This window comes from Rhinatrema bivittatum, chromosome 6 (genome assembly GCF_901001135.1).
Source record: "Rhinatrema bivittatum chromosome 6, aRhiBiv1.1, whole genome shotgun sequence".
Lineage (NCBI taxonomy): Eukaryota > Metazoa > Chordata > Amphibia > Gymnophiona > Rhinatrematidae > Rhinatrema > Rhinatrema bivittatum.
This window is the reverse complement of record NC_042620.1, coordinates 272,372,281-272,393,111: the sequence shown is the minus strand read 5'-3', so window position 1 is coordinate 272,393,111 and position 20,831 is coordinate 272,372,281. Positions and strand designations below refer to the sequence as shown.

The 20,831-nt window shown below is 41.5% G+C and overlaps 1 protein-coding gene across 2 annotated transcripts in view; it reads left to right on the top strand.

The window, feature by feature from the left end:
• ITGB1BP2 (integrin subunit beta 1 binding protein 2) overlaps positions 1–20,831 on the top strand; it is a 69,508-nt gene that overhangs the window by 39,670 nt on the left and 9,007 nt on the right. The window contains exon 10 of one of the 2 annotated variants that reach the window (XM_029607224.1): positions 15,721–17,018. The exons of the other annotated variant lie outside the window; for it this stretch is intronic. Coding sequence (XP_029463084.1) covers positions 15,721–15,960 — 240 coding nt within the window. The 3' untranslated portion in view covers positions 15,961–17,018. Of the gene's footprint in view, positions 1–15,720; positions 17,019–20,831 lie in introns of those variants that run through there. 2 annotated transcript variants of the gene reach the window in all.

The following is a 20,831-nucleotide window of genomic DNA, read 5'->3' as shown; positions in this document are numbered from 1 at the left end:
AACTCTGTAGCGTACATGCAAACAGATTGTGTAGGTGCTGTGATTAACAGATGTCTACATACTGAATCAAAGATACACCAGCTGGGAGTCGGGTGTGAACTGTCTGAAGATCTTGGGACAAGATTTTAGAAAAGATAGAAGGGCTTTCTATAAAACCTAGTGGGAGTTTAGCCCATTAATAACTTTGTTTGTTATACTGGAAAGCTGTTAATTCCCTACTTTGCACAGCCAGAGGCACACAGTACTATGCATTAGCCAAATCTAAGACTGTATACTAGTTTTAGCTGTTCTCTGTACCAGCTTATTCTGTCCTTCAAATCCTATGGTTTGTATGGTTTCATTTGACAATTGAACTCTTTTTAGAAGTATAGTTAGCACTGAAATAGTTGCCCCCAGAATCTAATAAAAAAAAGTGAAAGGTTGCTTATTGATATATACTGTCAACATGGGTGCTTCTTCTCCTGCTCTAATTTGCACCACTCCTAAAAGTCATTGTGTATAACCATTTCCTGTTCTATATCTCTGAATCTCATTTGCAGGATCCCAATGGGGAAATCCTCCTTGTCTGCCTGTACCACAAGGTCTATTATATGAGGAATTTCTTTCAGTATTTGCTCTCCATTCATTTGCAAAAATGTCCAAATTTCCCACGATACCAGCATTCTATACCTGCTCTCCTATCAGGCCCAAAACCAGCTCCTTGTGAAGGGCTACCATATACACCTCTGCCATTTATTCCCTTTCTACCTCTTACCATCCCTCTTCCACAGGCATTATTCCCTCTAGGTATAACTACTGCACCTATTAATTGATTCTGGGGATACCAAGCATCACACCCACTGGTTCCATATTCAACATCTGAAACCACTGTAAACCCGGTTATCCCAGATACTCTCTCAGCAGCTCTTCTATCTAGAGAAACTTTATATTTCTCTTCCTCTTTTCACTTACTTGTAATTCCTCCATCTGCATAGAACATAATTTAGTTTGTTTAGTTAAATCCTCAGCTCCTTTACTCTTTTTTCTAACATACAAATCACCATAATGACAAATATTGAGAAACATCTCTGACCACAGCTTACTTTCCAGCTCTACTACATTATCTAACCTTTGCTGTACACCTTTAGGTAATGTTTTTCTTAATGCTTGGTAAATCAGAGGTAACATACCAGGCTGATTCATCTTTTAAATCTAATCACATGGGAAGACAAAGACAGCTACCGGATACCATTTCATTTCTAACTAAAGTAGGAAACTACTGTGAATATTTTACCTAACTTAAAAAGAAAGAAATCCTATTCTGGTCTAACCACATGATTTTTTAATCCATTAAACAAAGAAAGCCAAAAGCAGAAAAACAACAAGGAAGCTTCTCTAATCTCTATCAGATCTCTTTTTAAACAATTACAAGTGTCTACTTTATTCAAAGAGCAAGGCACTCAGAAACTAACTGCATGTGTCAACTCATTCTGCCATATAGGTTCTTTCCCTAAATAAACAGTATCTATAGTATTTCATTACACACAGGCATTCCAGTCTGATTCAGGACCCAAACATATATTATGTGCAGAGAAAAAGGTCAAGAGAGCCTCAAAGCCGTTTACCTTCCTTATCTCACATACCAGTATTTTTTTACCTATCATTTAAAGAAACCATACCTTATTACATTCTGCGCAAATTCAATGCTAGCCATCCAGAGAAAGCTGATGAAACCTTCGTGAAACCTTCGTGCAGCCCCGAGAAGAACTTCTGCCTTCAGCACTACCCAACAGTTTTGCGCCTCCTCTGCCGTTTAACTTAACAACCAGCCCTCTTCATTGGTGCTGACCTCGGAACAGTCTCCATTTCCCAGAGCGCACAGAGAAAACACCGCCAAACGAACCCTCCGACCTTCACCCGGCGCCAGCTTCACCACACGACCGGGAATGGATCAACCTCCCTCTGGCTCACACCCGGACAAGACACTTCGGCATGACTCTGGACCCACCTCCTAGGTGAGCCTCATTCGACCGCTGCATTTGAAAAAGCCCCAAAGCGCGCCGAAGGAGCGCGATAAAGGGGCCTGCCCCTTGTTGTGCCCCTTAGCGTGCCCCAAAAAACACCAAGAAGTACAAAACCACAAATCCAACAGACATTCTCCAAACTAGAGATCACCTTCATAACCCTTCACCTCTCCCCTCAACCACCCCAATCCTGAAAACACCCCTACCATAACTTATTCCCCCCTCACACCCGCCCAACAGTTCGATATGTACCTCACACCATCAAATTCACCAAAACAAAAGATTCGACACCTAATAAACATTCCACTATTAGAAACCACAAAAAACCTGTTCTACCTAACATTCCTTCTCATAAACGCACAAGCCCTCTCCAAGAAAATCATACTCTTATCAGACATCCTCCATGACCAAAACCTAGACTTCATTGCTGTAACAAACATGGTTCAAAACCACTGACCACGTACTATCGAACCAACTAACCAACAACAATTATGATCTATTCTCAGTTCCAAGGAAATCCCGACGAGGAGGCGGACTACTATTAATCAAAAAACACTTCAACATGAAACTAATCCCCATCTCCCTCCCCCACCAATTTGAACTAGCCCTCTTCGACTCAGATAACCTTCAGATATGCCTAGTTTACTGCCCCCCCAAACTTCGACAGAGACATATCACTGCTCATTGAATTCCTCATTTTAAAAATCAACAAAAAACCTACAATCATCCTGGGAGACTTTAACCTCCACATTGACTCTATACCTCCCTCCCAAGCTTGCCAAACCCTGCTCGATGTACTATCCACTCTCCAATTCACACAACTCGTCAACAACTCAACACACAAAGCTGGACATACCCTTGACCTGATCTTCATTAGCAATAACGTTTTCTCAAATTCATCCATTTCCTAATCTCAAGTCTCATGGTCAGACCACTTTCTCCTACAATGTACGACTCATACCAACACAGCCAACAAGACTGAAGTCAACAACATTCACTCCTTTAAATACCGACCACCCTTCATTCCAGATCTACTCCAACAAGAACTCGATAAACAACTTTTAAAAATCGACCTCTCCAACATAAACAGTGCAACTCAATCCTGGCATCATATAACAACTGAAGCAGCTAACAGAATAAACCCTGAAAGAACCAAACTAATCAATTCACAAAGACAAACCAACAACCCATGGTTCAACCCTCAACTAAAGGAGACTAAATCCATTCTCAGACGAAAAGAAAAAGACTGGAGGAAAAACAAATGTCAACTTACACTCGAAAGATATCGAACCTACCTTGCCTACTATAAAAACCTAATAAAGCAAAAAAGGAATATTTCAGCAAAAAAATACTAAATTCTTCAAATAACCCAAAAACCCTCTTCAATATTGTAAATAACCTAATTTATTTATTTATTTATTTATTTTATTTAAGGTCTCTTTTATACCGACATCCGTTGACACATCGCATCGGTTTACAAAAAACAAAAACATTTGGGCGGAGCCCTTACATATAACAGCGGAACAAGATTAACTTTTGGGCGGGGCCCTTACATATAACCAATAGAGTACATTAAACAGGGTGGTGAAAACTAGATATAAATATAAATCAATATGAGTAAACCAACTATATACACAGATAGGAGAGTTCAAAGTAAACAGTAAACAACCACAACGCCAAACCCCCACAAAAAAACCTAAGCCAAGACCTCGCAAACTTCTTCAAAAACAAAGTCAACAAAATTTCAGAAAAAATAACCAAGACCACAAACTCCAATGTAAACCTGAATCTCCCAGACATCTCACCCTGGACTCATTTCAACCCGATAACAATCATTGAAACAGAGAAACTCATCAAATCACTTAACCCAGCCAGACACGAACTTGATACAATACCAACACTTGCTCTAAAAGAAATCTCCCACAACATCGCACCAATCATCTCTTCTATTATTAATAAATCACTTGAAGGAGAGCTCCCAGTAAACCTAAAAATCGCCACTATAAAACCCATTTAAAAAAAAAAGAACCTTGACCCCTACGATCTAAGCAACTACCAACCAATCTCAAACCTTTCATTCCTCACAAAACTAACAGAGAAGGCCGCACTCAAACAACTAATTGATCATCTAGATACTAACAACATCTTATACCCAACTCAACATGGCTTCAGAAAAAATCACAGTACTGAAACTCTTCTCATCAACCTTTCAAATACTATCCTAAGAGGTTTTGATCATGGACAACGCTACATCATCATTCTTCTTGACCTATCAGCTGCATTTGACACAGTACACTAATCTCCAGACTATCCGAAATTGGCCTATCAGGAAAAACTCTAGATTGGTTCACATCCTTTCTCCACAATAGATCTTACAAAGTAAATCTAAACTGCACCTCACAAGCCATCCCACTTGAAACTGGAGTACCTCAAGGATCCTCGCTATCGGCCATTCTCTTCAACATCTACCTTTTACCTCTCTGCCAACTTCTATCAAGCCTCTCCATCACCTACTTCCTTTACGCTGATGACATCCAGCTAATCATTCCAGTATCAAACACCATAGAGAATGCTCTTAAAACAGCTTCCACAACAACAAAATCAAACTACTATTAAACCAACTAAAACTCTGTATCAACACTGACAAAACTGAATGTATGTTGATTGAAAAAAGCATCTCCGGTGATCATCTAAACCACCCCATCATCATAGACAACAACCCCATCAAACTAAAAGAACAAGTCAAAGACCTAGGAATCTGGATAGACCCCCAACTCAACCTTAAAAAACACATCACCATGAAAACTAAAGAAGGATTCCACAAACTATCAATCCTCAAACACCTAAAACCCCTACTAAACCAACCAGACTTCAGAACCATCCTCCAATCCCTGATCTTTTCAAGCATCGACTATTGCAACACCCTCATAATAGGTCTTCCGAAATCTACTCTACACCCCCTACAAATTCTTCAAAACGTCACTGCGCGAATTCTCACGGGACTCAAAAGAACAGACCATATCTCACCCGTGCCAAAAGAGCTACACTGGCTACCCATAGCAAAAAGAATCGAATACAAAACACTATCAATGATTCACAACTCTGTTCACCACAATGACCACGATTGCCTCAACTCCCTTCTACAAATTCACCACACTCAACGCAACACGAGATCTACCAATAAAGCACGTCTAGAAATCCCTCCACTCACCTCAGTCAAACTACCACCAGAAAAAGATCCTTTTCAATAGCCGGATCTATCCTCTGGAACACTCTTCCTTCCAGTCTCAGACTACAAAACACCAAACTGTTCAAAAAACTACTCAAAACATGGCTCTTCAAGCAAGCTTACAAAGACGGAATAGGTTAAACCAATGACTATGACAATTACATACATCCCCACTCCTCCACTTGCCCTAACCACCACTTTCCCCCTCCTCTTTCCTTTAATCTCCCCCTCCAGACCCATCCTCCCCTCAGCTCTTCCCCCTACCCAGTACTTATCCAATCAACTCACTTCCTGATCTTAACCTTGATATCACTTGATAATATATCACTAACCCACCGTCTGTATTGCTCCCAAGAGCTATTACTTATCCTTGTCTATATTCTGATTTAATTATAAATATGGTAAAGTATGTCTATGTTTTTAACAGTTCTGACATATTTAGACCTTTAACAGGTTTTTATGTATATTCATTATAACTTTAACTCTGTTAAAACTGTTCATCTGATTTCAATGTATAGTGTTGTTATAAATGTAAACCGGAGTGAAGGCCCCTGCCAATACTTCAGTATATAAAAGACGTATAAATAAAATTCACTTTCTGTAACATTTCTCCACAACTTTAATTCCTCATTAGTCTGTTTATAACTCCCAAAAAAAGCAATTAATTTAAGCCAGTTCTTCCCACTGTTTCCACTTGCACATAAGAATCTTGAGCTTTACATACCTCCCACTTTCTCTTACCTGCCAACACAGTTAACTCTCCAGTTCCCAGTGCCCTTTCAAGTTCTGAAACTTCCATGACAATTGTAATTTAGACCCCACTCACTGCAATGCATTACACCATGGCAGCAATCAGACAAACAGAAAACCAGATTTCAAACTATACTTTTCCAAAAACTTTCCCTTTTTATGTTTCTCTAATAATCCCACAGCCCTGCAAGCATGGCAAGGACTAACTGTTGCTGTTTTAAACCTCTTTGTATTATTTTCCAGTACAAATGTATTGACAAATATACAGACAAATAAACCAAAATCACTCTTAATAAGTTTTTTCATTAAGTATACAAAAAAATAATCTACAAGTGGGTGTCCCCACAGCAGATCAAAATAAATAGTGCACTTTGATTTTCAATTGGCCAAAGAAAATCTTTTACTTACTAACTAGAAAATTATACTTACAAGTTGATTATGTAGGCCTGATTAAATACTTACAAACAGATCTGTCATCCCCTACTGTAGTGGGGGCACTCTCTCTTCTGTCTTCTGGGTATCACTTTAATAAACAGTCATCCAGAAATCTTCTGTTCCTGGGAATTATATGCAATAAGGAAAACATCCAGAAATATTTATCTGGGAAATTTTCTTCGGACAAGAGTCAAATTGTCCAAGTACCAGTGTTAGGTCTGAGCCTGTCCAGCAGATTCAGATGCAAGACTGCCCAATTCACGGTAGCTGCAGCCACCAAGTCCCTGTTCGGGTGCCAAAATGTTAAGCGCCAAGCCATTCTTTATGACACTTATATCCAGGGATACAAGAACACTTAGATTTTGTAGAAAGTATAATTTTTTATTGATCAATATAAGTATTCTTGGGAGATGCTGATGCCATTTCTCTGACAAACAGACCACCAGCATCTCATTGAATACCTGAACTGATCCTTCTTTTATACAATATAGTACTAGGTTAGAAATTCTAAGAGTGCATGACTACCCAGAGAATAATTTACATAGGTTGTCATGTCAACAGCATGATAAGATTATCCCTAAGCTACCTTGATTATTTCTCCAAGGTGGGGCCCATTTACCATCACTCTTTAGATAGTCTTTTGTTCTGTTAAAATCTTGTTGGTCAGGGCAATTAATACATCTTAGGCTGTGTTTACAGATGCCCCTGTAGTGAGTCTAGCCTGAGGTTCCCACTGTTGCCTTCTGCTTTTGTGACCCTATACTTAGGCATCACAGAGTGTCACCAGCTTCAACTGCTGTCCAGGTGTCTTTGGAATTCCTGCAGGTCAGGCTCAGTAGGATATTTGAAGTACATATAGCCAGGAAGGCTAAGATAGCAAAGAATTCTGGGTCAGTTGCCTTTCTCCATGTTGGTCTCCAGCTCAGGCACACATATCAGTTGCCTATCCTCCCCTTCAATGAACCTGGTCCCTCATAATTCTTAATTAGTACTGGCATATATAAAGCTTCACAAACAAAGTCATACCATATACAGACCACCAAACTCTCAACTCTATTTTTCTGGATTTCCCAGCCAGCAACTATGTACAATTTAAAGAGGGTAAACAGTCTATACTGAATTATCAGAGTTCATGGGATGCAGTCATTCTGGTACCCCCAAGGTTTGGAATACCATATACCCAGTCCACATTTGAACAAAATTTCTGTGTTTTAGTCACAGAATCCATTCTCTTTCCTCCAAATTTCTCTCTCTCTCCTTTCTCTTTTCTGGGAACATAATCTAGCAGTTAGGATTCCTGGTTCTCACGCAGGCAGCCCGAATTCAACTCCCGGTATGGGGATTGTTGCTCTTAATGTTTGGTACTTGCAATCTGGATTGGTCACTTGGAAACAGGATACTGGGCTTGGTAAACCCTCGATCTGAGCCAGTCTGGCAACTTCTTATGTTCTAATGGAGCTCAAATTCACATGTACCTACTGAGGCCACCCACACCCAACCCCATGAGCTAATCACAACCTCTTGACCTCAGCACCTCTTTTCCACTATCCTGGGCCTCTCTCTCCTGCAATGTTCAGTCCTTTTTGGGTGTTCCTCCTTGTGTGTCACCCCTTCACCTCCTGCTCCAAATCTCTTTATCTTCAGAGGGAGGAATTGCCTGCTCTCCTCTCTTTGGCCTGGGCCTTGTCCTTTGAAGGGAAAACCCCCTGCAGCGCCCACTCCATGTTGAAGGAATCCCAGGGCCCCACCAGCCCATGGGCTGCCTGTTCCAGGACTCTGCATCCTATAGGTCCCCTCTCCTCTGAAACTCCAACCTGGAAAGGGCATTATATCTTCCCAGGTCACTTCCCCACCAATCCTGTCCTCCTAATAAGCTTAAGGAGGCAACCTCATCAAAACCCCTTAACTTCTGTTGCCTTAAAATATCCCAGAATCTACATCCCATGGACCCATGATACTCAAAATGACATCCAGGGGACACTTACTATGTACTGTAAGTTCAAAATATTCAAACATTTTCCATAACATTTCAAACAATGATAAATTCCTGGGTCTCCTCAACCCAAATCAAGAACCAAAGCACTGTCAGGAGTGCCCCCACAATTTCTTTTAAATCATGGCTGGAGAAAGAGTTTGTGCTTCCAAAGCGCCTACCATACATGGGCTACTGACCATTGATAGAGAGAGCTGCAGAAAGCAATGAACATGACAGCAGGTAAAGACCCATAACTCAGGAGAGAAACAACTACATTTCCCACAAAGTGATCAAAAGATGAACAAATATAAGAGCCCACATTCTCATCAATGGCTTTTTCTTTCCTTTTTTCAAAATCTTGCATGGCACCAGGCAGAAATATCCCCTTAGACCTAGTCATTGAGCCCCTAGCACAAGCAGTATGCAGCTCGTTTCATATCAGTGACTTTAAATTTCTCAAGGTCTTGTATAAAATTGTTCCATATGCAGATGATGATCTATATTTTTAACAGAGCCACATAGATATGGCCTTGCACTGATATAGCTGCTGGAAAGATATAGCCTTTTATTTAGATACATAGTTATTTTCTCCAAGTCAGAACTCTTACCAGTAAGAGCCAGAATGCATGGCTTCATTTAAAGTAGCCAAGACAAGACTCAGTATCTAGGTATTATGGTAGATAAGAACCTGAGTAAACTTTTCAAAGCTGCTTACACCTCTATAATTCAGAGAATCAAGGAGGACCTTCATGACTGTGCAGAGCACAGGGCAGGCAGAATTAATTTACTAAAGATGAAAATTCTACTCTGGTCACTAAACTTATGTTAACACATACCCTGTAATGTTCCTGCAAGAGTGTTTCAGGAACTCATCAAGGAGATGTCTACTTTCATATCGCAAGATAAGCTGTACCAAATTAAGCTCCAATCATTGTGTATGCCCAAGAAACAGGAGGAAATGGTTTACCAAACCCCAGAATTTATTATTGAGCTGCGAGGCTGAGCTGCCTAAGGACATGAGCTGCCTAAGGACATGGGCTCCAAAGCAGAGTTGCCATGCTCGCAGCTTGTCATTAGATGTTCGTGGAACTAGATATAATGCTGCTCCTTCCAGCTTCTTCACCTCTGGCCAAATCAATCTGTAGGAGCAGTCCTGTTATATCGCACATTGTAGGAGTATGGAGGGCAGCGAATACAATCAGGAGATCTCACCAATATCTTCCTTAATAAGAACAGCAGTCTTGCTCCATAGACTCTTACCTGAAATGTTATCTTTCCAATTTAAAGTCCTCCCTTTTGTTTAGCAGCTTGGGAGGACACAACTCTTAAAAGTTTCAGTGACCTAAAAAAGGGAGCCTGATGTGCCCAAACAGACCCATTTTCTTTCCTTGCAGTTAAGGAAAGTTTTCAGAAAAATATAAGCGTTTGGCTGGTCCTTTGCAAACACAAATGATATTGAACTATTTAAGGAACGTGGTCTTGTAAGACAAAAGGATATTAGTAAACTCTCAAGGAATATTAACTAATAAATACAACAAGGTTACATCTGCTAATTTTATTTTAAGGTTTTTTTATACCGGCATTCATGAAATCGTTCACATCATGTCGGTTTACAAAAAACAGGGGTGTGAAGAATACAACCAAGAACATAAATAAACGTGATGAAGAGATGCAGTTACAATTAACAGGGGCTAATGAACTGGGGTTGTAAGAAATAAAGAGAGATAGAGGAGATTAATTATATACAAGTGTACAATATAAATATGGAGTCCAATATATATAGCTTCTGTGCAGAGAATTTATTGATGGTGCGTGTTAGGTGGAGTTCGGGAAGGCTTGCCTGAAAAGCCATGTCTTGAGTCTTTTCCTAAAGGTTAGGAGGCATGGCTCATTTCTGAGATCTGGGGGGATGGAGTTCCATAACGGTGGGCCTGCTGTGGAAAGGGCTCGGTCTCTTAAGGTGCTGTGATTAGTGGTTTTGGTGGGTGGAACAAGGAGGCATCCTCTGTAGGCTTCCCTGGTCGGTCTTGTGGATTTGTGTAAACGGAGAGGAATTTGTAGGTCGATTATGGTATGTTGGTGAATGATTTTGTATATCAAGTTGATGGATTTATAAATGACTCTGAAATGAATTGGTAACCAGTGGAGGTCTTATAGGACTGGGGAGATGTGGTCTCTTTTCCTGGTGTTTGTTAGTAGACGGGCTGCTGCGTTTTGAACCATTTGGAGCGGTTTTGTATATGAGGAAGGGAGGCCAAGTAGAGTTGCAGTAGTCTAATTTAGAGAAAATGAGGGCTTGGAGGATGGTTCTGAAGTCTTTGGTGTGGAAGAGTGGTCTTATCCTTTTTAAAACTTGCAGTTTATAAAAGCAGTCTTTGGTAGTTTTATTGATGTGGGCTTTGAAGTTCAGTTTATTGTCGATTAGCACACCTAGATCCCTCACATGAGTGGTTTGTAGGTTGGTTGGGAGACAAGCTGTGAGATTGTTATCAGGAGTTATGAGTAATACTTCAGTTTTGGAGGAGTTTAGTACCAGATTTAGGCTGTTGGAGGCTTTTGATTTCTAGGCGACAGGATTCCCAGTATTCGAGGGTTTTTGAGTATGATTCTTTGATGGGGATCAGGATCTGGATGTCATCTGCATAGAGAAAGTGTATTAAATTGAGGTTGGTAAGGAGTTGGCAGAGTGGTAGGAGGTAAATATTAAAGAGTGTAGGGGATAAAGAGGAACCTTGTGGGACTCAGATGGCCGAGTCGTGGCGTGATGATTCTTTGTTCTGGATTTTTACCTTATAACCTCTGTTGGTTAGAAACGATTTGAACCAGGAGAGCGCCAATCCAGAGATTCCTATCGCAGCTAACTGGTTGATGAGGATAGCGTGATTGACGGTATCGAAAGCTGCTGAAAGATCCAGAAGGACCAATAAAGTGTCTCTATGCACTAAAAGAACTGAGTTAATGATAAGGACTGTGGTCTAAATCATTCAGGTACCCTTGAAGTGGAGTTAGAGGGTCAGATCTCCATATGTTCTGTGGTGGAAAGGGAGATTTCTGCTATCACTGGACTTTTGCTCTGTACATCCCCAGAGCGCACTTTGCTTGGATATGGGGAAGTCAAGCATTTCATCGTGTGATAGGGCTTTGGTCACTCAATTGTTACCGTCTGCTTGCTTCGTAATCACAATGCATTGGAAAACATCTAATATGGGACACTGGTGACAAAACTGCCAATATTGAGCAGGTGCATTACAGTTTAAAAGGCAATAGACAGAAATTTTGTGTTGTGTGGGGGAGATTTGTGACTTACTATGGTCATATTTCCTAAAAAAGAAAACAAAAAAAATGCATTTATTACTCTTGCTCAACTGCTAATATTCCTTCATCCTACATTGCTATTTCTGTAAGATTCCCTGTACTGTACAATTTGTTTGGCCATCTGGCATGTTCTGTTTTTCTTCACCGTTTGTGTGGCCCCCACTGGCCACTAGAAGGAAGAAGTTACAGGCTTTAAGGGAGTATGTATTATCACTGGGAACTTTCCAGATGTGGGAGGTTTCTAGGAGCTGTGAGTACTGTTTGGCGGGGACAAGCAGTTGCCTTCTCCCGAAGGTGGATGGGCTGGGAGTGTGATACAAAAGGGGCTTCCACACGCACTTGGGAGGAGTTGTTGCTGTTTTGGATTTACTCAGGAGCAGTGAGGCAGGCTGAGGCTTGCAGCCTGGTGAAATAATTAGAAAGCTCCTGAGGATCTCTGTGGATTTGAAGATGGAGCATGTTGAGGAAACCAAGGAAGGTTTCCTGGGATGAAGAGCACTCCTCTGAGGCATGGGGATTTTCTCTGGCCTTGTGAGATTTGGGAGAGAGAAGCTGTATTTTGTTTAGACTTTTGCTCCTGAAGTTGTTTTTTCCCTACTGTTATTCTGCCCTATCTGGACTTTGATTCTTTTGGACTTTACAATAAATTTCCTACCAGCCGCACCCTGATGACGTCAGTCAGAAGGAAATTGTCCTTAGAAACCCCGTCGGGGCCGGGAAAGGCTCCTCCCTACCCCCGGAAGGCCTCTGCAGCTGGTTCAGGTAACAGGTGAATGAAAAAAAAAATGGAATGGTTGTTCATTGCAGGGCCTTCGAGTCTTAAAATTAAGGACACAGTAAGCTACAGTGTATCAGAAGCGAGAAATTTGGGGGTGCAGTTTGATGGTATGGTGACTTTGAGTCTCATTTCTTTCATGGTGAGATGTTGAGTCTTTTTGTGTTCAGATTTTAGTGACACCTATATAGGACTATTGTAATGGATTGTTGGCTGGTTTCCCTTGTAAGAATATTCAACTGTAACCCCACCCTGAGGAGCTTACTGCACTCCGGTGGGGCCATAAAAGAATTTGTCAGTCTTAGGGGCTGATTAACCTGCAGCTATTTCTCTTCTCTCTGTCCCTAGAGCGTGTGCTAAGGCTGACTTTCCTTCTTCCTGGGAGAAGGGTACATGTCCTCACTGTGTGTTCTGTAGGTGCCAAACACTTGGGAGTCACTGGTTCAGTGTTCCAAAATTAAAGCCTTTACTGTTGAAAATAATTAACAATCCTCATCACCACAGAATTATTTTTTTTTTGTTACAGTCTCTTTCCCTCTATCTGTACATTGGTCTCTTATACCAGGGGCAGGGAAAAATCTACCCTCCAAGGCATGGAAAAGTGAAGTTCCCAGGTGGCCAGGGGATCCTTGTGTGGGCAGGGAAAACCCCTCGTTCTCTCCCTAGGAGCGAAGACTCCATTTGGGTGTCCTCAATGATATTTACTTGTTCTCACTCGCAGTTAACAGTTCTTGTTCTCTTCCTTGATCTTTGTCCCTTGTGGATCTCAGATGGGTGAGATCCTCCTGGAAACAGCAGCTCCAGCTGTTCCTCTGATGCATAGGAAGAGGGGTAGAAAAACCTCCTCCTGGGTCTTTCAATCCAAAATCTTCTTTCCCCCCCAAAATGATATTAACACCAGAGTTTATCCTTGTATCTGGTGACCACCTCTAAGAAGCAGGTCTTTCTTATCTGTGGGCATCGCAAACACAGGGTTCCCAGTGCCCTGTATCCAGAAGAGGCCCAAGCATCTCACATGGCTTCTGCCACAAAAAGTTTCAAAGTCCCAAAACTTAACCCAGGACAACCACCCTGCACCTATGGAGTGCCTTCAATCAACCACCTTCTTTCCACCCTCAACCTGGTTCTGAACACCAACAAGACAGATCATCATCATCTCTCAAGAAGACCTCGCCACTCATCCTATCAGCCAACTCAATTATAAAACACTCCATTTGTTAGAGACTTAGGCATCATCCTGGATAACCAGCTTAACCTAAAGAAATTTGTTAACACCACCACTAAGGAGTGCTTCTTCAAACTGCAAGTCCTCAGAAAGCTAAAACCACTCCTTCACTTCCAGCACTTCAGATTGGTGCTGCAAGCCATCATCCTGTCGAAGCTGGACTATTGCAATTCCCTTCTTCTCGGTCTCCCGGCCAAGTCTATCAAACCTCTTCAAATGGTTCAGAACTCAGCAGCCAGGATTCCCACCAATACCAAAAAAAGGAACATATCACCCCCACCCTTCAGAACCTCACTGGCTACCCATCAAATCCAGGATTCTCTTCAAAGTCCTCACGATCATACATAAAGCTAAGCACAACCTCACATCTCTCAACACATCTATACAACTAAGACCACATACCTCATCTAGACCAGAAGCGCCTACAAAGACACTCTGTATGCGCCCCCCCCCCCAAAAGCAAACACATCCTTAAAGCGCACCATATTGACAGCAGGACCCCATAAATGGAATGCGTTGCCTCCCGACCTCCAGCAAGAGCCTTGCCCATCTGCATTAAAAAAAAAAAAAAAAAAACCAAAACTTAAATCATGGCTATTCAGCCAAACCTTCCCGGACACTTAATATTCCCTCACTTTCAAGATGACATTCCAGTCCAGCTCATTGTTCCTGTTTGTTTTGTCAGTTATCTACTCATTTGTTTTTGTAAAACTGTTATGACCCCGTACCACTGTTAATTATCACCCCTGAGCGAATTTTGCAGTTGCATTGTATCTTTTACAGGAACGTCAGTATAGAAAAGTTAAAAATAAATGGAATGAGTCACAGAAGTGGAGTCCCTGACCAAGCCCAAAGGGCCCCAGTTAGGATGGAGCCCAGGCCCCCATGCAGGCCACAAAATCTCCAGCCATCCTCCAAAACAGCCACTTATACTACCCCCCAGAGCTCTCTGTAGAAAGCTGCTTATAAAACCTCACAGAAGGGACGGCCACTCCAGCACCCTCAAAGGGAGAGGGGGCTGAATTGAATAATTATCCCTCACTGACTACTCTAGCTCACTAGAACTTTCCTAGGGCTTACTGGTAACAAAACTGTAGTGTCTGTTACATAATGTTTGCAGGTAGTACAGAATATGGCTGCAAGGTTGATCTTTGCTTACCTTCATAGACTGAGTGCAACACTTATTACTTCAATTACATTGCTTTCCCCGTCAGGAAAAGATTTAAGTTTAAGATCATGATTTTGATGTTTAAGGTGGCTTGGAGGAAGGGAGCAAATATTTATAGTAGTTGGTTAACGGTTATACTCCCACGCATACTTTGCACTCAGCACATGGTGCATTGTTTCAAATTCCATCGGTACATGAGGTCTGGAAGGTGTCACATCTCAGTGATTGGCCTAGACATATGGAATACCACACCACTGGATACTGGGTTGGAGTCCAGCTATCTGGTATTTAGAAAAAAAGATGAAAACTTGGTTGTTTCCAAACAGTTAGTTACTATTTGGGTTTACTGTGGTATGAAGGTTACAGAGTGTTTACTAGACACTATTTTGGAAAGAATGTGGTTTTAATTTTTGTTATATTTGTGGCACCCCCTTAGATCAACCACTAGATGGCCTGAGGTCCCTGCGTAGAACTCTTACATCTATGAGCCTTCCATCCATTTCAGACCCTTCCAACCTGGAGGACTTGGATTGGATGCCTCATCCTATTTAGTGCAGCCTTTTTAGTATTATGTGTGGTCTTTTTTAGTTAACTTCAGAGCAGTGAGGATGTAGTTTTTTTTTCCACTCCCTTGTGAGACCTTCCTGCCTCATCAGGAAATTTAATTTGGAGATTTCTCATTGTGCACTCCCTGCTAGAGGATCTCCCTCATTTTTGCTGGATTCCTTTTGGGAATGCCCATGAAAGGGCTGAAGATCTGTGAGCCTCCTTAGGTGAGGCAAGCACCAGTAACAGTATCCACAGTGAGATTTTTGATGGTCAAGATGTATTCTGATTTTTTCCAGAAGGGACGGCTGCTTCCAGAGGCACCACCCCCCTTGCAACAGAAGAGGAACGGAAGGCTTGTCTGCATACCATTCCCAGCAGCCCCCGAGAGAGGACTCCAGAGGTCACAGGAATCGATCCAAGCTTCGAACGCCGCAGTCCAAGCTTCCAGGCACCTTGCAATAGAAGAGGACTTGAAGGCTCATCTGTATATACCATTCCCAGCAGCCCCTGGGAGAGGAGTCCAGAGGTCACAGTGAGTGATCCAGGCTTCGAACACTAGAATTCCAGCTTCCAGATGTCTCACACCCCTTGCAGCAGAAAAGGACTGGAATGTTCATCAGCATACCATTCCCAGCAGCCCAAGGGAGAGGAAGCCAGAGGTCACAGTGAGCAATCAAAGCTTTGAACTCCACAGCCCCAGCTTCCAGAGACCCCACACCCCTTGCAGCAGAAGAGGACCAGAAGTGTGCACACTTCAAACTTCCTTACTATACTCTATCCATTTATCTTGCTTATATCAGTTTATTAGACCTTATCTGTTTTGATTTTACATGGTAATTGTGTTTGGTAGGCGTTATTTGCTACAGATTTTATACAGAAGGAGTTTAATTCAAAACAAGAATGAATAAGTTGGGTAACTAGGAAGGTATAAGTAGAAATTATTGTAGGGTTTTGAGGGTCATTGACAAACAAAATAAATCCATAGACTAAAAGTACTTTAGGTTAGCTTTACATCCCTGCTCCTTGTGCTGCTTTGGAGGAAAAAGGTCACCTGGGAGGAGAGCATCAGCTTGATAAGGCAGGAAGCAATCCTGCAGCTAGAAACTGTCCTCAATGTGATATAGTATTCTCTTGCACAGAGGATAGGTCTCCAGGGACATGTGCCCAGGAGGGAAGGGTTAGGATGGCTGTTATAGTTGGTGATTCAATTAGCAGCAAGGTGGATGGCTGCTGGACATAAGGATTACTTGGTAACTTGCCTGTCTGGTGCAAAGATGGTGGACCTCATGCATTAGATAGATAGGGGAGGAGCCAGTTGTCTTGGTACTTGTGGGTACCAATGACATAGGAAAGTGCAGGAGGGAGTTTAGGGAAGTCAAATTTAGGGTTCTAGGTAGAAAGTTGAAATCCAGAACCTCTAAGGTGGCATTCTCAGAAATGCTCACTGTTCCATGTACAGGACCCCCAGAGGTAGGCAAAGCTCCAGAGTCTCAATGCATGGATGAGACAATGGTGCAAGGAAGAGGGTTTTAGGTTTGTTAGGAACTGGGATTAATTTGGGAAGGGGGGGCCTTTTCCAAAAGGATGGGCTCCACCTTATCCAGAGTGGAACCAGGCTGCTGGCACTAACCTTTAAAAAGGAGATAGTGCAGCTTTTAAACTAGAACAGCGGCTCCCAAACCTGTCCTGGGGGACCCCCAGCCAGGTTTTCAGGATATCGACAATGAAATTGCATGAGATAGATATGAATGTAATGAAGGCAGTTCATGCAAATAAGAAATCTACTACAACTGCATTTAACTTTCAAAAAGGTAACTATGATAAAATGAGGAACATGGTTAGGTAAAAAACTGAAAGGAGCAGCTGCAAAGGTTAAAAATTTAGCTCAGGCATGGATGTTGTTTCAAAATACTATCTTGGAAGCCCAGATCAGATGTATTCCATGCATTAAAAAAGGTGGAAGGAAGGCTAAATGACTACTGGATTGCTTAAAAGGTGAGGTGAGAGAGGCTATTTCTAAAAGAACATCTTTCAAGAAATGGAAAAGGGATCCAAGTGAAGAAAACATGAAACATAAGTACTGGCAAGTCAAATGCAAAGTATTGATAAGAAAGGCAAAGAGAGAATTTGAAAAGAAGCTTGCTGTGGAAGCAAAAACTCATAGCAAAATCTTTTTCAGTTACATTTGAGGTAAAAAGCCTGCAAAGGAGTCCATTGGACCATTAGATGAACAAGGGGTAAAAGGGACACTTAGGGATGACAAAGCCATAGCAGAGAGACTAAATGAATTCTTTGCTTTGGTATTCACTGAGGAAGAGGTAAGAGATATACCCATGCCAGAAATGATATTCAAAGGTGATGATTCAGAGAAACAAACAAATTTCAGTGAACCTGGAAGATGTACTAGGGCAAAGTGACAAACTAAAGAGTAGCAAATTACCTGGACCAGATGGTATACATCCCAAGGTGCTGAAAGAACTGAGAAATGAAACTGTGAACCTGCTATTAGAAATTTATAAACTATGAGTAACATCAACTATGATACCTGAAGACTGGATGGTTGATAATGTAACACAAATCTTTTAAAAAGGATCAAGGGATGATCCAGGAAAATGCAGACCAGTGAATTTGTGCCAGGCAAAATGGTATAAAGTATCATGAAAAACAAAATTGCTGAACATATAGATAAGCATAGTTTAATGGGACAAAGCCAACATGGATTTTGCCTAGGAAAGTCTTGCCTCACAAATTTGCTACATTTTTTGAGGGTGTAAATAAACATGTGGCTAGAGGTGAGCCAGTTGATATATTGTATCTTGATTTCCAGAAAGCATTTGACAAAGTCCTTCATGAGAGACTTCTTAGTAAATTATAAAGTCATGGGATAGGGGGCAGTGGCCTATTGTGGATTGCAAACAGGTTAAAAGATAGAAAACAGAGAGTAGGGCTAAATGGTAAATTTTGCCAATGGAAAAAGGTGAATAGTGAAGTGCCTCTGATCTATTCTGGGTCCAATGCTTTTTAATATATTTAAACAATATGGAAATGGAAACAACAAGTGAGGTGATCAAGTTTGCAGATGACACAAAATTATTCAAAGCTGTTAAATCACAAGAGGACTGTGAGAAATTGCAAGAGGACATTGCAAAGCTGAGAGACTGGACATGAAAATGCAAATATGATTTCATGTGGACAAGTGCAAATTGATGCACTTAGGGAAGAATAACCCAAATTATAGCTACACAATGTAAGGATCCACATTAGGAGTCACCATTCAGAAAAAGGATCTAGGTATCATTTATATTATGTTGAAATCTTCTGATCAGTGCGCAGCAGAAGCCAAGAAAGCAAACAGAATGCTAAGGATTATTAGGAAAGGAATGGAGAATAAAACAGAATATCATAATGTCTCTATCACTCCATGGTACGACCTCATCTTGAATATTGTGTGCAATTCTGGTCACCACATCTCAAAGATATATCAGAATTAGGAAAGGTACAGAGAAGGGTGACCAAAATGAGAAAGGGGATGGAATGATTCCCTATTGAATAAAGGCTAACAAGGTTAGGACTCTTCAGCTTGGAGAAGAGATGGCTGAGGGGAGATATGATAGAGGTCTATAAAACAAGGAGTGGAATGGAAAAGTACAAAGACTAGGGACACACAATGAAATTACTAGGTAATGCATGCAAGACAAATAAGAGAAAATATTTTTTTACTTAAATGCATAATTAAGCTCTGGAATTTGTTGTCAGAAGATGTGGTGAAAGCTATTAGTTTAGCTGTATTTAAAAAAGGTTTGGACAAGTTCCTGGATGAAAAGTCCATTAACCATTATTAAGATAGAGTTGTAGAAATCCACTGCTTATTCTCGAGATAAGCAGCTTGGAATCTATCTACCCCATGGGATCCTGCAAGGTACTTGTGAGCTGATTTGACCACTGTTGGAAACAGGATACTGGGCTTGATAGACTTTTGGTCTGACCCAGTATGGCAAGTCTTATTTATTTTTTATTTAAGTTTTATATACCGACCTTCATAGTAAATAACCATATCGGATCGGTTTACATTTAACAAGGGGTATAACTTGAGTAACAATTCAACCTAGCCCTAAACCCCAGCAAAACCGAACTTATGATCATTTCACAGCAACCCCTCAATACCTTACCTACCCCCTCAGCCAACTCTCCCCCTGTTCCCCCTGTCCTCTCGCAATCCGTAAGAGACCTAGGCGTCACACTTGACCCTCAATTCAGCCTACAGAAATTTATCTCCTCTACCATTAAGGATTGTTACTACAAATTACACACCCTCAAAAAACTTAAACCTTTACTGCACCTCAACGACTTTAGAACTGCCCTGCAAGCCTTAATATTATCCAAGATAGATTACTCAAACTCTCTACTCCTAGGACTTCCCAAGAACAGCATTGCCCCTCTACAGCTGCTACAAAATGCAGCTGCACGAGTACTAACAGGCACCCGCAGAAAAGAACATATCACACCCATTCTCAAACAACTCCACTGGCTCCCCATCGCAGCCAGAATTCAATTCAAAACTCTTACCCTCATCCATAAAGCCATACACAATCCTGAAATGCTCTGGTTCCCAGACAGTTTACACCTTCGTTCCTCTTCCAGACCTACCAGAACCCCCTACACAGCTAATATTCACACACCCTCTCCCAAACTCTTTCATCTTACAGCCACTAAACAACGCGCTATATCCCTAGCTGGTCCCTCCCTATGGAATGCCATGCCCACCCACCTACGCCTTGAAACGTGCCCTAAGAAATTCTGACAGAACCTCAAGACCTGGTTGTTCACACGAACTTATACTTGAGCCACCCCTCCTTTTCTCCCCTGCTCCTTTCCGCCCCGTTCTCCCTCTCCCCGCCCCCAGGTCCCTTCTTAAACCCCTCTCTTAACTCCCCCCATTGTATTACTATTGTACATAAGCTATTTTTGCATTTAATTATGTTTTTGCCTTGAATTTACGTGTACAGCATATCCTTGGTTTCCCTTATCCCTCTATCCCCCCCCTTCCCAGTTCTCCTAATATTTTCTTTGTAAAGCCCTTACCCCCTCCCCCTCTCCCCCCCACCCTCTCTAGTTACTTTATTCAGTTTCTATGTAAAGCCCTGTTGGCTATTTTTTGTTCTATGGAAACAGATGTGATGTTTTCTAAACAAATGTCGGTATACAAAAATTTTAAATAAATAAAAATAAATAAATAAATTTCCAAGTTCAAATTGAAGACGAAATGTCAGAAAAAATACACCTAGAAACAGGAGTACCACAGGGGTCAGCGCTATCCGCTACACTCTTTAACATATACTTGTTACCTTTATGCCACCTACTAGCCGGGCTGGGCATAACACACTATATATACGCTGACGATATACAG